Source organism: Canis aureus, chromosome X (genome assembly GCF_053574225.1).
Source record: "Canis aureus isolate CA01 chromosome X, VMU_Caureus_v.1.0, whole genome shotgun sequence".
Taxonomy (NCBI): Eukaryota; Metazoa; Chordata; class Mammalia; order Carnivora; family Canidae; genus Canis; species Canis aureus.
In genome coordinates, this window is record NC_135649.1 from 55,496,299 (window position 1) to 55,512,560 (window position 16,262).

Sequence of the window (16,262 nt, forward strand, 5' to 3'; positions counted from 1 at the left end):
TGCAATTGCTGGGTCGTAGGGCAGGTCTATTTTTAACTCTTTGAGGAACCTCCACACAGTTTTCCAGAGTGGCTCCACCAGTTCACATTCCCACCAACAGTGTAAGAGGGTTCCCTTTTCTCCGCATCCTCTCCAACATCTGTGGTTTCCTGCCTTGTTAATATTCCCCATCGTAACTGGTGTGAGGGGGTATCTCATTGTGCTTTTGATTTGGATTTCCCTGATGGCAAGTGATGCAGAGCATTTTCTCATGTGCATGTTGGCCATGTCTATGTCTTCCTCTGTGAGATTTCTCTTCATGTCTTTTGCCCATTTCATGATTGGATTGTTTGTTTCTTTGGTGTTGAGTTTAAGAAGTTCTTTATAGATCTTGGAAACTAGCCCTTTATCTGATATGTCATTTGCAAGTATCTTCTCCCATTCTGTAGGTTGTCTTTTAGTTTTGTTGACTGTTTATTTTGCTGTGCAAAAGCTTCTTATCTTGATGAAGTCCCAATAGTTCATTTTTGCTTTTGTTTCTTTTGCCTTCGTGGATGTATCTTGCAAGAAGTTACTGTGGCTGAGTTCAAAAAGGGTGTTGCCTGTGTTCTCCTCTAGGATTTTGATGGACTCTTGTCTCACATTTAGATCTTTCATCCACTTTGAGTTTATCTTTGTGCATGGTGAAAGGGAGTGGTCTAGTTTCATTCTTCTGCATGTGGATGTTCAATTTTCCGAGCACCATTTATTGAAGAGACTGTCTTTCTTCCAGTGGATAGTCTTTCCTCCTTTATCGAATATTAGTTGACCATAAAGTTCAGGGTCTACTTCTGGGTTCTCTACTCTGTTCCATTGATCTATGTGTCTGTTTCTGTGCCAGTACTACACTGTCTTGATGACCACAGCTTTGTAGTACAACCTGAAATCTGGCATTGTGATGCCCCCAGATATGGTTTTCTTTTTTAAAATTCCCCTTTTCTGATTCCACACAAATCTTAAGATAATTTGTTCTAACTCTCTGAAGAAAGTCCATGGTATTTTGATAGGCATTGCATTAAACGTGAAAATTGCCCTGGGTAACATTGACATTTTCACAATATTAATTCTGCCAATCCATGAGCATGGAATATTTTTCCATCTCTTTGTGTCTTCCTCAATTTCTTTCAGAAGTGTTCTCTAGTTTTTAGGGTATAGATCCTTTACCACTTTGCTTAGGTTTATTCCTAGGTATCTTATGCTTTTGGGTGCAATTGTAAATGGGATTGACTCCTTAATTTCTCTTTCTTCAGTCTCATTGTTAGTGTATAGAAATGCCATTGATTTCTGGGCATTGATTTGGTATCCTGCCACGCTGACAAATTGCTGTATGAGTTCTAGCAATATTGGGGTGGAGGCTTTTGGGTTTTCTATGTAGAGTATCATGTCATCAGCGAAGAGGGAGAGTTTGATTTTTCTTTGCCAATTTGAATGCCTTTAATGTCTTTTTGTTGTCTGATTGCTGAGGCTAGGACTTCCAGTACTATGTTGAATAGCAGTGATGAGAGTGGACATCCCTGTCTTGCTCCTGATCTTAGGGGAAAGGCTCCCAGTGCTTCCCCATTGAGAATGATATTTGCTGTGGGCTTTTCGTAGATGGCTTTTAAGATGTTAAGGAATGTTCCCTCTATCCCTCCACTCTGAAGAGTTTTGATCAGGTATGGATGCTCTATTTTGTCAAATGCTTTCTCTGCATCTAATGAGAGGATCATATGGTTTTTGGTTTTTCTCTTGCGGATATGATGAATCACATTGATTGTTTTGCGAGTGTTGAACCAGCCTTGTGTCCCAGGGATAAATCCTACTTGGTCATGGTGAATAATTTTCTTAATGTACTGTTGTATCCTATTGGCTGGTATCTTGTTGAGAATTTTTGCATCTATGTTCATCAGGGATATTGGTCTGTAATTCTCCTTTTTGGTGGGGTCTTTGTCTGGTTTTGGAATTAAGGTGATGCTAGCCTCATAGAAAGATTTTGGAAGTACTCCATCTCTTTCTATCTTTCCAAACAGCTTTAGTAGAATAGGTACGGTTTTTTTTTAAAGATTTTATTTATTTATTTATTTATTCATGAGAAACACACACACACACACAGAGAGAGAGAGAGAGAGAAAGAGAGAGAGGCAGAGGGAGAAGCAGGCTCCATGCAAGGAGCCTGATGTGGGACTTGATCCCAGGTCCCCAGGATCACACCCCGGGCCGCAGGCGGCGCCAAACTGCTGCGCCACCAAGGCTGCCCCCCGTTTCTTCTTTAAACGTTTGATAGAATTCCCCTGGGAAGCCATCCTGCCCTGGACTTCTGTGCCTTGGGAGGTTTTTGATGACTGCTTCAATTTCCTCCCTGGTTATTGGTCTGTTCAGGTTTTCTATTTCTTCCTGTTCCATTTTGGTAGCTTGCGGCTTTCCTTAAATGCATCCGTTTCTTCTTGATTGCCTAATTTATTGGCGTTTAGCTGTTCATAATATGTTTTTAAAATCCTTTGTATTTCCTTGGTGTTGGTAGTGATCTTTCCTTTCTCATTCATGATTTTATTAATTTGAGTCTTCTCTCTCTTCTTTTTAATAAGGTTGGCTAATGGTTTGTCTATCTTATTAATTCTTTCAAAGAACCAACTCCTGGTTTTGTTGATCTGTTCCACAGTTCTTCTGGTCTCGATTTCGTTGAGTTCTGCTCGAATCTTAATTAACTCCCTTCTTCTGCTGTGTGTAGGATCTGTCTGCTGTTTTTTTCTGTAGCTCCTTTATGTGTAAGGTTACATTTTGTATTTGAGTTCTTTCCAGTTTTTGAATGGATGCTTGTATTGCAATGTATTTCCCCCTCAGGACTGCTTTTGCTGCATCCCAAAGATTTTGAACGGTTGTATCTTCATTCTCATTAGTTTCCATGAATCCTTTTAATTCTTCCTTAATTTCCTGGTTGACCCTTTCATCTTTTAGCAGGATGGTCCTTAACCTCCACGTGTTTGAGGTCCGTCCCAACTTCTTGTTGTGATTTAGTTCTAATTTCAAGGCATTATGGTCTAAGAATATGCAGGGGACGATCCCAATCTTTTGGTATCAGTTCAGACCTGATTTGTGACCCAGTATGTGGTCTATTCTGGAGAAAGTTCCATGTGCACTTGAGAAGAATGTGAATTCAGTTGAGTTTGGATGTAAAGTTCTGTAGATATCTGTGAAATCCATCTGGTCCAGTGTATCATTTAAAGCTCTCGTTTCTTTGGAGATGTTGTGCTTAGAAGACCTACCGAGTATAGAGAGAGCTACATTAAAGTCACCAAGTATAAGTGTATTATTATCTAAGTATTTCTTCATTTTGGTTATTAATTCATTTAAATATTTGGGAGTTCCCACATTCGGGGCATATGTATTGAGGATTGTTAAGTCCTCTTGTTGGATAGATCCTTTAAGTATGAGATAGTGTCCCTCTTCATCTCTCACTACAGTCTTCAGGGTAAATTTTAGTTTATCTGATATAAGGATGGCGACCCCTGCTTTCTTTTGAAGACCATTTGAATGGTACATGGTTCTCCAACCTTTTATTTTCAGGCTGTAGGTGTCCTTCTGTCTAAAATGAGTCTCTTGTAGACAGCAAATAGATGGGTCCTGCTTTTTTATCCAGTCTGAAACCCTGTGCCTTTTGATGGGGTCATTAAGCCCATTCATGTTCAGAGTTACTATTGACAGATATGAGTTTAGTGTCATCATGATATCTATTCAGTCCTTGTTTTTGTGGATTGTTCCACTGAACTTCTTCTTAAAGGGAAATTTTAAGAGTCCCCCTTAAAATTTCTTGCAGAGCTGGTTTGGAGGTCACATATTCTTTCAGTTGCTGCCTGTCTTGGAAGCTCTTTATCTCTCCTTCCATTCTGAATGAGCGCCTTGCTGGATAAAGTATTCTTGGTTGCATGTTCTTCTCATTTAGGACCCTGAATATATCCTGCCAGCCCTTTCTGGCCTGCCACGTCTCTGTGGAGAGGTCTGCTGTTACCCTAATACTCCTCCCATAAAAGTCAGGTTTTTGTTGTCTCTTGCTGCTTTAAGGATCTTCTCTTTATCTTTATCTTTGGAATTTGCAAGCTTCACTATTAGATGTCGAGGTGTTGAACAGTTTTTATTGATTTTTTCGGGGGGGGTCTCTCTATTTCCTGGATCAGAATGCCTGTTTCCCTTCCCAGATTAGGAAAGTTTTCAGCTATGATTTGTTCACATACATATTCTGGCCCTCTGTCCCTTTCGGCGCCCTCGGGAACCCCAATTAAACGTAGGTTTTTCTTCCTCAGGCTGTCGATTATTTTCTTGATCTAACCCTATGGTTTTAAATTGTTTGTCTCTTTTTTCCTCAGTTTCCCTCTTTGCTATCACCTTGTCTTCTATGTCACTCACTCGTTCTTCCACCTCATTAACCCTTGTTGTTAGGACTTCTAGTTTGGATTGCATCTCATTCAATTGATTTTTAATTTCTGCCTGATTGGATCTAAATTCTGCAGTGATGAAGTCTCTTGAGTCCTTTATGCTTTTGTCTAGATCCACCAGTAGGTGTATAATTGTGCTTCTGAATTGGTTTTCTGACATTGGATTGTAATCCAGATTTTGTAACTGTGTGGGAGGGAGAATTGTTTCTGATTCTTTCTTTTGAGGTGAGGTTTTCCTTCTAGTCATTTTGCTCAGTGCAGAATGGCCAAAAACAAGTTGTATTGGAAAAAGGAGAAAAAGAGAGAAAAAGAAGGAAAGAAAAGAGAAAAAGAAAAAAGAAAAAAGGAAGAAAAAAAGAAAAAAGAGAAGAAAAAGAGAAAGAAAAAGTAACAAAGGGAAAAAAGGGTGGGGGAAGCAAAGAGAAATCAAAAAGCAAAAAAAAAAAAAAAAAAAACAAACACGGGGGATAGCTTCTGATTCTGTATACTTTAAGTCCCTTGACTTCCCCTGGAACTTGTCAGTCTAGCTGGTCTTCTGGGGGAGGGGCCTGTTGTGCTGATTTTCAGGTGTTAGCACTTGGGGGAGCTGCTCTGCCCCCTGCCTGGTGCAGGGCTCAGGGGGGGTTGTTCACCCCGTGAGGCCCCAGGAGGAACAACCGCAGTGGTGGAGGACAGCTCTGGAGCCCTGGATTCAGCCCCCGCAGGAACTCTGGAGCTCTCCATCCGCAGGGCCTGGAGGCTCCGGGGCGGGGCCGCTGATCTGTTCAGCTACGGGCAGGAGTCTCCTTACTGTCCTGTGCCCTCCCGGCCTCTGCCTGTCCTGGGGGGAGGTCAGATCCTGGGCTGTGTCCCGGCGCCCAGTGCTTCTGGTCTGCGCTGTTGGATTCGGGCTCCAGGTGGCGCAGCCCCCTCCGCATGGAGCCTCTTCCTCTGCCCGAGCCCCTCCGAGCTGCTCCGGGTCCTGCTGTCGCGCTGCAGTCTTTTAGGGAGCTCGGCCGTGGAGTATGGTGCAATCTCCTGGGCGTGCAGGTGTCTGTTAGTGTCCCAGGAAGCCCGAGGGCATCCCCGCCCTCCTGGGGTCCTGCTCTAACTCCCTGCGGGCGCCTTCCCCCCCACCCCAGGGAAGATTGGTGAAGCTCCTGCTTCTCCGGGACGGGGCTCTCCTGTCCTGGGGACACTCGCCCCGGCCTCAGCCCGGCTCCTCGCGGGGCCGTCCCCCTTGGATGCCTTTTGTTTCCTTTTTTCTTTTTCCCCATCTTCCTACCTTGATATTAGCACGAACTCTTGGGATCCCTGGGTGGCGCAGCGGTTCAGCGCCTGCCTTTAGCACAGGGCGCCATCCTGGAGACCCGAGATCAAATCCCACGTCAAGCTTCCGGTGCATGGAGCCTACTTCTCCCTCTGCCTATGTCTCTGCCTCTCTCTCTGTGACTATCATAAATAAATAAAAAATTTTTAAAAAAGATTAAGCACCTACTCTTCTCACTGTAGCATTCCAGCTGGTCTCTCTTTAAACCTCAGGCCGAATTCGTAGATTTTCAGGATGATTTGAAGGTTATCTAGGTAATTTGGTGGAGACAGGTGATTTGGGGACCCTACTCTTCAGCCATCTTGCCCCTCCTCCTCCAAGGTTAGCTTTTGTATTTGAGTTATTTCCAGTTTTTGGATCGATGCTTGTATTGCGATGTATTTCCCCCTCAAGACTGCTTTTGCTGTATCCGAAGGATTTTGAATGGTTGTATCTTCATTCTCATTAGTTTCCATGAATCTTTTTAATTCTTCCTTAATTTCCTGGGTGACCCTTTCATCTTTTAGCAGGATGGTCCTTAACCTCCACGTGTTTGAAGTCCTTCCCAACTTCTTGTGATTTAGTTCTAATTTCAAGGCATTATGATCTGAGAATATGCAGGGCACAATCCCAATCTTTTGGTATTGGTTCAGACCCGATTTGTGACCCAGTATGTGGTCTATTCTGGAGAAAGTTCCATGTGCACTTGAGAAGAATGTGTGTTCAGTTGCATTTGGATGTAAAGTCCTGTACATATCTGTGAAATCCATCCGGTCCAGGGTATCATTTAAAGCTCTTGTTTCATTGGAGATGTTGTGCCTAGAAGACCTATCGAGTGTAGAAAGCAGTAGATTGCATTCACCAAGTATAAGTGTATTACTATCTAAGTATGTCTTAACTTTGGTTATTAATTGATTGATATACTTGGCAGCTCCCACATTCGGGGCATATATATTGAGGATTGTTAAGTCCTCTTGTTGGATAGATCCTTTAAGTGTGATGTAGTGTCCCTCTTCGTCTCTCACTACAGTCTTCAGGATAAACTTCAGTTTATGTGATATAAGGATGGCTACCCCTCCTTCCTTTTGAAGACCATTTGAATGGTACATGGTTCTCCAGCCTTTTATTTTCAGGCTGTAGGTGTCCTTATATCTAAAATGAGTCTCTTGTAGACATCAAATAGATGGGTCTTGCTTTTTTATCCAGTCTGAAACCCTGTGCTTTTTGATGGGGTCATTAAGCCCATTCACGTTCAGAGTTACTTTTGAAAGATAAGAGTTTAGTGTCATCATGTACCTATTCAGTCCCTGTTTTTGTGGATTATTTCATTGGACTTCCTCTTTCTTTTACAGAGTCCTCCTTAAAATTTCTTGCAGAGCTGGTTTGGAGGTCACATATTCTTTCAGTTCCTGCCTATCTTGGAAGCTCTTTATCTCTCCTTCTATTCTGAATGAGAGTCTTTCTGGATAAAATATTCTTGGCTGCATGTTCTTCTCATTTAGGACCCTGAATATATCCTGCCAGCCCTTTCTGGCCTGCCAGGTCTCTGTGGAGAGGTTTGCTGTTAATCTAATATTTCTCCCCATAAAAGTTAGAGATTTCCTGTCTCTTGCTGCTTTAAGGATCTTTTCTTTATCTTTGGAATTTGCAAGCTCCACTATTAAATGTTGAGGTGTTGAATGGTTTTTATTGATTTTAGGGAGAGGATCTCTCTAGTTCCTGGATCTGAATGCCTGTTTCCCTTCCCAGACTAGGAAATTTTTCAGCTATGATTTGTTCAAATACATATTCTGGCCCTCTGTGCCTTTCAGCGCCCTCGAGAACCCCAATTAAACGTAGGTTTTTCTTCCTCAGGCAGTCATTTAATTCCCTTAATGTATCCTCATGATCTTTTAATTGTTTTTCTTTTTCCTCAGCTTCCCTCTTTGCCATCACCTTGTCTTCTATGTCACTGACTCGTGTTCTTCTACCTCATTAAACCTCGTCATTAGGACCTCTAATTTGGATTGCATCTCATTTAATTTATTTTTAATTTCTGCTTGATTAGTTCTAAATTCTGCAGTCATGAAATGCCTTGAGTTCTTTATGGTTTTTTCTAGAGCCACCAGTAGCTTTATAATAGTGCTTTTCAATTGGCTTTCTGATATTGAATGGTAATCCAAAATTTTTAACTCTGTGGTTGAGAGGACTGTTTCTGATTCTTTCTTTTGAGGTGAGTTTTTCCTTCTAGTCATTTTGCTCAGTGCAGAGTGGCCAAAAACAAGTTGTATTGGGAAAAGGAGAAAAAGAGAGAAGAGAAAGAAGAAAAGAAAAAGAAAAAAGGACAAAAAAGAAGAAGAAAAAAAGAGAAGAGAAGAGAAGAGAAGAGAAGAGAAGAGAAGAGAAGAGAAAAGAAAGAAAAGAAAAGAAAAGAAAAGAAAGAAAAGAAAAGAAAAGAAAAGAAAGAAAAGAAAAGAAAAGAAAAGAAAAGAAAAGAAAAGAAAAGAAAAGAAAAGAAAAGAAAAAAGGGTGGAAGCAAACAGCAAACAGAAAACAAATGGAAGTATCCTCTGATTCTGTATACTGTAAATCCCTTGACTTCTCCTGGAACCTTCCAGTGCTGCTTGGTCAATAATTTGTTTTTCCCCTTTCGGTCTAGCTGGTCTTCTGATGGAGGGGACTGCTGTGCTGATTCTCAGGTGTGAGCACTTGGGGGAGCTGCTCAGCGCTCCTGCCTGCTGCAGGGCTCAGTGAAAGTTGTGTAACCTGTTCATCCTCTGAAGCAACTGTGAAGTTCAGTGGGGTTGTTTATCCTGTGAGGCCCCAGGAGGAACAACAACAGTGGCGGCCAGCTCTCCAGCCCTGGAGTCAGCTCCTCCAGTGACTACTGGAGCTCTCAGTCTGCAGGGGCCTGGATGCCCCGGGGCAGGGGCCGCTCATCTGCACAGCTTGGGGCCGCCCAGCAGCAGGAGTGTCCTTGCTGTACTGTGCCCTCCTGGCTTCTGCCTGTCACAGGGGAGCGCCAGATATTAGGCTGTGTCCCCGGCGCCCTGTGCTCCTGGGCCTGCACTTTTGGAATCCCACTCTCTGTTGGGAAGCTCCCTTTGCACGGAGCCTCCACCTGGAGCCTCTGCTGGAGCCGCCTCCGATCTGCTCCCGGGTCTAGCTGTGCCCCCGCTGCAGCCCTTTAGGGAGCCTGGCCGCCGGGGTGTGGCCCCCTCTCCCGGGGAGGGGGGTCAGGTCCTGTGTTAGTGTCCCAGGGAGCCTGAGGGCATCCCCGCCCCTCCTGGGATCCTGCTGCAACTGCCTGTGAGTGCCTCTCCCTAGGGGAAGGTTGGTGAAGCTCCTGCTTCTCCAGGACGGGGCTTTCCTGTCCTGGGGGCACTCGCCATGGTGCCTGAGCCCGGCTTCTTGTAGGGCCCCTCCCCCTTGGATGCCTTTTGTTTCTTTATTTCTTTTTTCTCCCATCTTCCTACCTTGATAGAAGCGCGAACTCTTCTCACTGTAGCATTCCAGCTGTTCTCTCTTTAAATCTCAAGTCGATTTTGTCGGTTTTCAGGTTGATTTGAAAGTTATCTAGGTAATTTGTGGGGACAGGTGAATTGGAGACCCTACTCTTATGCCATCTTGCCCCCCAATTTGGATTTTCTAGTCCCAGACTTCAAGACAAATCTAACTGTAACCTTAGTTACAGAATTCTGAACTCTTGATCAAGAGGAAAGATATTGGGACGCCTGAGTGTCTCAGCGGTTGAGGACCTGCCTATGGCCCAGGGTATGATCCTGGAGTCCCGGGTTTAAGTCCCACATCAGGCTCCTTGCATGGAGCCTGCTTCTCCCTCTGCCTGTGTCTCTGCCTCTCTCTCTGTCTCTCTCATGAATAAATAAATAAAAATATTTTTTTTTAAATAGGAAAGATATTTAGTTCTCATTTAGCTTTAAACATAAAGGCCAAATTTTTATATCTGGTTTTAAAGAAAATAGAAATAAGTGCCCAAGTCTTGATTATGTGAAAAGACTGCCCAAGATTAAATTTTCTTTTATGGTAGTTTAAAATATAAAGATGGTTTATGGAATGGGCAATACAGGTGAAAGCTTCAAGTAGGATCACTAATCTGAGAAAAATGTGATCATTATGCTCTGTCAGCACAAATTGACAACCTTTGAAACACTGTTATGCCTGCCTCAAGGGAACCAATCAACATATGTCACTGGACTAGTATAGAAATATTATTAATATATATGAGGGAAGATGAAATCCTGAAGCAGAAAATGAAGACATATGTAGTATCATTACACAAATGAATTTACCCTGAGTCCCAGCCATAGGAAGAAGTAGGTCTTTGAGGTTTTTATCCTTGTCCTGAATCAGATTGGGTACTTGAAGTTTATTTTAACATAATTTTCTTTGTACTAAGCAGAATCATTTGGTAATCACTTCATTCTTTCATTTCTCACTTTCTCCTTTTTCTTCCTTTTCTCTTTTTTCTTCTTCTTTCTTCTTAGATCATGAACTTGTTGTGATCCCCATCTTCAAGGTTACCAATCTGTCTGTCAATTAAATCTAAGAGAAGACCTTATTCTGGTCTGCAGCTTTATCACTAACTTGTCATATAATCATAAGCAAATTAAATTATTACTCTGAAATGCATTTTCAAAGAATTCAAAAGGTGGAATAAAAATGCTTTCCTTGTTTATACCAAAGCATATGTAATATTCAAAATTTAAAAATTAAGATTAAATATTTATATATTAATTTTTGAAAATAAATATTCTAAGTTTTATGTTACTTATATACATTTTTGATACATTTAATAAGTCTTTTCCACCACTGCCTTTATTTTCAATCAATTAATATAGAATTATCAGGAGCACGTCTATATTGCCTTCATGTGTAATTTGACCTACTTTTCCCTAAAAATTTTCCCTATATCTTTCCCTTCTCTCCCTTTGCTATCTGAACGTTACATACACATTTTATATATCCCTATTTGGGATAATCTGTGATTTTGCTAGTCTAGTCTATTCAACAGAAATAGAAAAAATTAATATTAATTAAATTTTCATCCTATTCTGCAGGACAGAGGTTATTTTTTAGGTTGGTTTACTTAACTTTCAAATTATAACACATTAAAGTTTATGGATAAATCATAACATGTTTCTTTTCTTTCTTTTTATTTAGTCTCCCTATCCTTTCAGCATAAATGCCACTTTCATGACAAGACCTTTTTGTAAGTCAAAGTATATTTAGTTAATGTCATCCATGTCATAGCCCTGGAGCTATGTTTTATGTTCCATGCTCATTATTTTTTGTTGTCATGCTCATTATTTTTAACAAGCAATCAGGAGTGTTATTTGTCCATGGTAACAAACAAATGCCTCAATATTCTAAGTACATCATGTAGTTCACTTTTGCCTTATCACACATTCTACAGCGGAATGAAATTTTAGAGTATGTTTATTCTAAGACTCATCTAATAACCTCTAGTGAGCCTGTATTTTTATTATTTACTGATAATATTTCAAATAAATTCAAATGAAAACAGATTTTAACAAAGCTAAAATAATGTCAATAGGTTTGTTTTATTTAAATTTCTTAAGCAGCTTTCAAGACAAATCAGAAATGTATCATAAATTTGTTATGCTATCCTGAGGGAGATATGAAAAAATATTCTTGGAAATAATTTCTTTAAATAATAAAGCATTGCACTGCAAAACAACACATTTGTCTTGATGGTTGGTGGAGAGACCTTATTACTAATACCTGATTTAAATTTGATAAGGTCCCATTTTTATTTTATCTGTTATTTTTTATTTTCCAAATGACCTTACTTCATTTTGACTCTGTAATATGGTAGTCATTAACCACTTGTGGCTACTAAAATTAAGACTAAATAGAATTTAAAAATTCAATTCCTTGGTACCATTAACCCCATCCTAAGTACTCAATAGCCACATATTGCCAATAGCTACCATATTGGCTATCACAGATTATAGGATTTATGTCACTGCAGAAAGTTCCATTGGACAGTGTTGTTTTAGAGATAGTATCTACTCTGCTATACAACTTACAATTTAAAGTGATAAATCTCACATTTCTATAACAGTCAAATGTTTTAGAGTATCTCCAAAAATCATCTGCATGTCTATCTACTTTCTACTGTGTGCTTATTCTCCCAATTCTGCCTATATGACATATACATCATCATCCTCATATTATGGTTGAAGAAACTAAAGGTCAGAAAAATTAAGCTGCAGGTGACATATCTAGTCAGCTGTAAGCACAAAATTATAATCCATATCTTTCTGACTCCTGTATATTTTCTTATTTCATCATATAAGGAAATACCATAGCAGAGGTCTTACCTAAAAATGCTAATTTCTAAATCTTCTATCCTTTCTATTTCTGTTTTTACTTCTTATACTCAAATGCTAGTGTGCATTTCACCTGAGTTCTTTCAAGAGATCTATAGCCTTCTATCCCTGAATGTATTTATAAACAAATATATCTTTACAATATATCAGCATTAGGTGAGCAGTTTTCCAATATTATACATCGTCCAGCCAAAACCTCAGATGATAAACATCAAAATACTTATGTGTTCTTAGAATATTTTGTAACATTGCCATTATGTTCATCATAATCTGGTAGTGAATAGTCAGAAAATGTTTATAAAAATTTAAAAATTCCTTAACCCATCTATATTAAGTTTGCACATATGTTCTTTTACACACTTACCAGGCTCATTCAAGTACAGTGATTGAACTATTTCACATATACAAATCTGAGTTTCTTACTACCCTATATACTATATAGGTTATTAAAGGGAATTACCCATTTGCTTGATGAACAAGATCCTTCTGCACATATTTCAAATACAATTATTCCACCTATTTTTCCTTCTGCCTCTCCTACCCCAAGACCCAAGTCAGGCCAGAAGTGGCTCTTCAGATAAATTGAAACTTTTTGGGTGGAGAACTCACCCTTTATAACAAATGAGTGTTCTGTGTTTTCAAAGAATTAGAAAAAAAATGAAAATATTTAACATTAGCAGCACATTGGCTAAAATTTAACCTCATTCTGATGACTCAAGAGATGCTTAAAGATCTTCCCTTGACTTGAAACCACCATGAAAAATATTATTCTCTATATATGTAGAAATATTAATAATAAAAATGCTCTATTCACCCCTCAAATAAATTTATTTGACATCTTTTCAAATGGCGAGAGAAAACTTCCTATCTAAAATGATCACTGAGTAAACTGATAGATATGTATATTCATTCTTAATGTTTACATTTTACTTGTTTAGGTCCACTCTGTGGCAGAGTCATGACTAGACAAATTAAAAGTAAGGTATTGGGTAGGTTATTGTTTGTAAGTGTCAGGGCTGAGCTCCTTATCTGACCCCATAATAGATTGTTAAGGGAAACATAAGCAGCTGCTTGGAAATAAATATACATAAAATAAAAAATCATAAACTCCCTGCAATTGCAAGAATTGCAATGATTACTTTCCTTTACGATATCTAAACTTTTCAAAATTGGGGTAATGGCTTACTCAAAATTTGAGTACACAAAGATGCTTTTATATTTTTGCCTTTTAAAAAGGAACTATCTTAAACGAAGTGATTTTAAAACGCACCTTAATTAGTTGGTAGTTTTGAACTCCATTTATTCCTATATCAGGATCAATGGCTGCTGGGAGAGCATATCGAGAGTTTATAGCTGAGTTCTCCGGAATTGATATGTTGATAACTGTTGCTGGAAATAATGGTGCATTATCATTTATGTCTTCTATCAGAAAACGTATCTTAACAAGTCTAAATATTTCATCTGGCAAAACGGCAACCTCCACTTCATAAAAGCAACGGGTTTCCACCAAGATACCAGCACATAATTTCTCACGATCAATGCGAGATCCAGCAGTGAAGATCTCACCAGTACTTTCTTCAATTCGAATCAGTGGCACATCTCCTGTCTTGTACACAAGCTTAAACTGCATGGAAGATGTTAAGGACTTGTCTGGGATCAGTGACAAGTTGAGGTCTTTCATCAAGTCGCCTATAAGAACATTTTCTGGCATTTCTTCTCGGACTGTGTAGTTTTTCTCCTGGGCGCCAGACTGAAACACGACACATGCTAGAAGAACTGCAAATATATATGTTCCAGACAACAAGTCCATACCAGGCACAATTGTGATGATTCTCCGTATCAACCCACAGAAAACTGTCAAAGAAAAACGGGGGAGGGGGGAAGGAGAGAAAGAGAAGAGGAAGAAGAAGAAGAAATTATTAAAGCCAATCATCAAAGGTATGTTAACTAAAGGCTTTGTTGTAAAATCAGTAAATTAAAATAATAGTACAATTGACTCAAAAATATTATGCATTTTTTCATTAAGATAAAAGTTAAATTATACAATGTATCTACAGTATTTATACAACTGGTCACCATTGATAAAATATATAAAAGATATACCAATATAGATAAAGTTTTAAAAATAATTAAAAATACTTAATTCAATACTTAAGGAAAGGTAAGATGTATTTGTTACTGATCACAAAAATATAATTATTATTCATTATTACAATACAGCTTTCAAATGTAATCCTTCTGTTGGTAATAAATGTTTTATACAATGTTTCATATGTTCAGTTCCGTACCTCAAATGAGACAAAGAATCATGACACATGAGGGATTTGGGAAGTTTGGATTAAAGAAAAAAGTCCCTTGAGAAAGGCAGGGGTTGATATGACACACGCCTAAACATGAGGACTACCATGTAAAAAGGAAGTTAAAGTTTCCTTTCTTTGGGTGAGAGGAATAAGGATAGGTAAAAATTACAGGGAGGAACTTTCAGATCAACATAAACAACTGCATATTGACACATTCTGGGAAAAAAAACAGTTTTCAGGAGATAGTAAGAAATTAGATAACCAGTTTAGATCTATATATTCATGATTTGGTAGCTAACACCCAAACTTTCAGTGGGAAAGCAGAAGTAGAAGACATTCCAACTTTGACAATTTGTGTTTATAGATTGAAAGTAGATCATATTAAAATGGGCTTTCACATCTACAAACTGACACCCAAAAAACAAATACTCCAGTTAAGAAATGGGCAGAAGACAAGAATAGATACTTTCCCAAAGAAGATATCCAGATGGCTAACAGACACATGAAAGGTGCTCAACATCATTCATCAGGGAAATACAAATCAAAATCAGAATGAAATACCACCTCACACCAGTCAGAATGGCTAGAATTTGCAACTCAGGAAACAATAGATGTTCACAAGGATGCAGAGAAAAGGAAACCCTTTTGCACTATTGCTGGAAATGCAAACTGGTATAGCCACTCTGGAGAACAGTATGGTGGTTTTTCAAAATGTTAAAAATATAATGATCCTATCACCCAGAAATTGCAGTACCAGGTATTTATCTAACAGGTACAGGGACTCCTGGGTGGCTCAGTGGTTGAGCATCTACCTTTGGCTCAGGTTGTGATCCTGAGGTCCTGGGATTGAGTCTTGCATCAGGCTCACCACAGGAAACCAGCTTCTCCCTTTGCCTATATCTCTCTCTTTGTGTCTCTCATGAATAAATAAATAAAATCTTTAAAAAATAAAGGATACAAAAATAGTGATTTGAAGGAGCACATGCACCCTGAAGTTTATAACTGCATTATCAACAATAGCCAAATTATGGAAAGAGCCCAAATGTCCATTGACTAATGAATGGATAAAGAAGACGGGGTGTAAATATATATATATATATATATATATATATATATATATATATATATATAAAATCTGTTTTGCTTCTTAAATTCCACATATGAGTGAAATAATATGGTATTTGTCTTTCTCTGGCTGACATATTTCACTTACTCTATACACTCTAGTTCCATCCATGTTGTTGCAAATGCAAGATTGCATTCTTTTTGGTGGCTGAGAAATATTCAATTATATATTGTGCCTCTCTCTCTGTCCTTCTCATGAATAAATAAATAAAATCTTTAAAAATATGCATACAGACAGATCAGAAGACACAAAAGTGAGGAAAAAACTTTCCTATTTGCAATAGTGATAGAATAACTTTATTTGTAACAATAATTGAAATTGTTTATGTCATGAATAGAACCAAGAAATGAACCAGATAAGCTTGAAAAGTCTCACTTTAAAGAATTATTATCATAGAAGTAAAAATATAGAGAGGAGGGGCAAGATGGCAAAAGAGTAGGGTCCCCAAGTCACCTGTTCCCACCAAATTACCTAGATAACCTTCAAATCATCCTGAAAATCTACAAATTCGGCCTGAGATTTAAAGAGAGAACAGCTGGAATGCTACAGTGAGAAAAGTTCGCGCTTCTATCAAGGTAGGAAGACGGGAAAAAAGAAATAAAGAACAAAAGGCATCCAAGGGGAAGGGGCCCCGCGAGGCGCCGGGCTAAGGCCGGAGCCAGTGCCCCAGGATAGGAAAGACCCTTCGCAGAGAAGCAAGAGCTGCACCAAAATCCCCGGGCTGAAAGGCACTCGCAGGGAGTTAGAGCAGGACCCCAGGAGGGGCGG

The 16,262-nt window shown here is 39.2% G+C and overlaps 1 protein-coding gene across 3 annotated transcripts in view; it reads right to left on the bottom strand.

Annotated features, from left to right (window-relative positions):
• The window catches only part of PCDH11X (protocadherin 11 X-linked), a 475,627-nt gene that overhangs the window by 402,403 nt on the left and 56,962 nt on the right, over nucleotides 1-16,262 (bottom strand). For all 3 annotated transcript variants that reach the window (XM_077890193.1, XM_077890191.1, XM_077890194.1), the window contains exon 2: nucleotides 13,339-13,922. In XM_077890193.1, coding sequence (XP_077746319.1) covers nucleotides 13,339-13,878 — 540 coding nt within the window. In that variant the 5' untranslated portion in view covers nucleotides 13,879-13,922. The remainder of the gene's footprint in view (nucleotides 1-13,338; nucleotides 13,923-16,262) is intronic.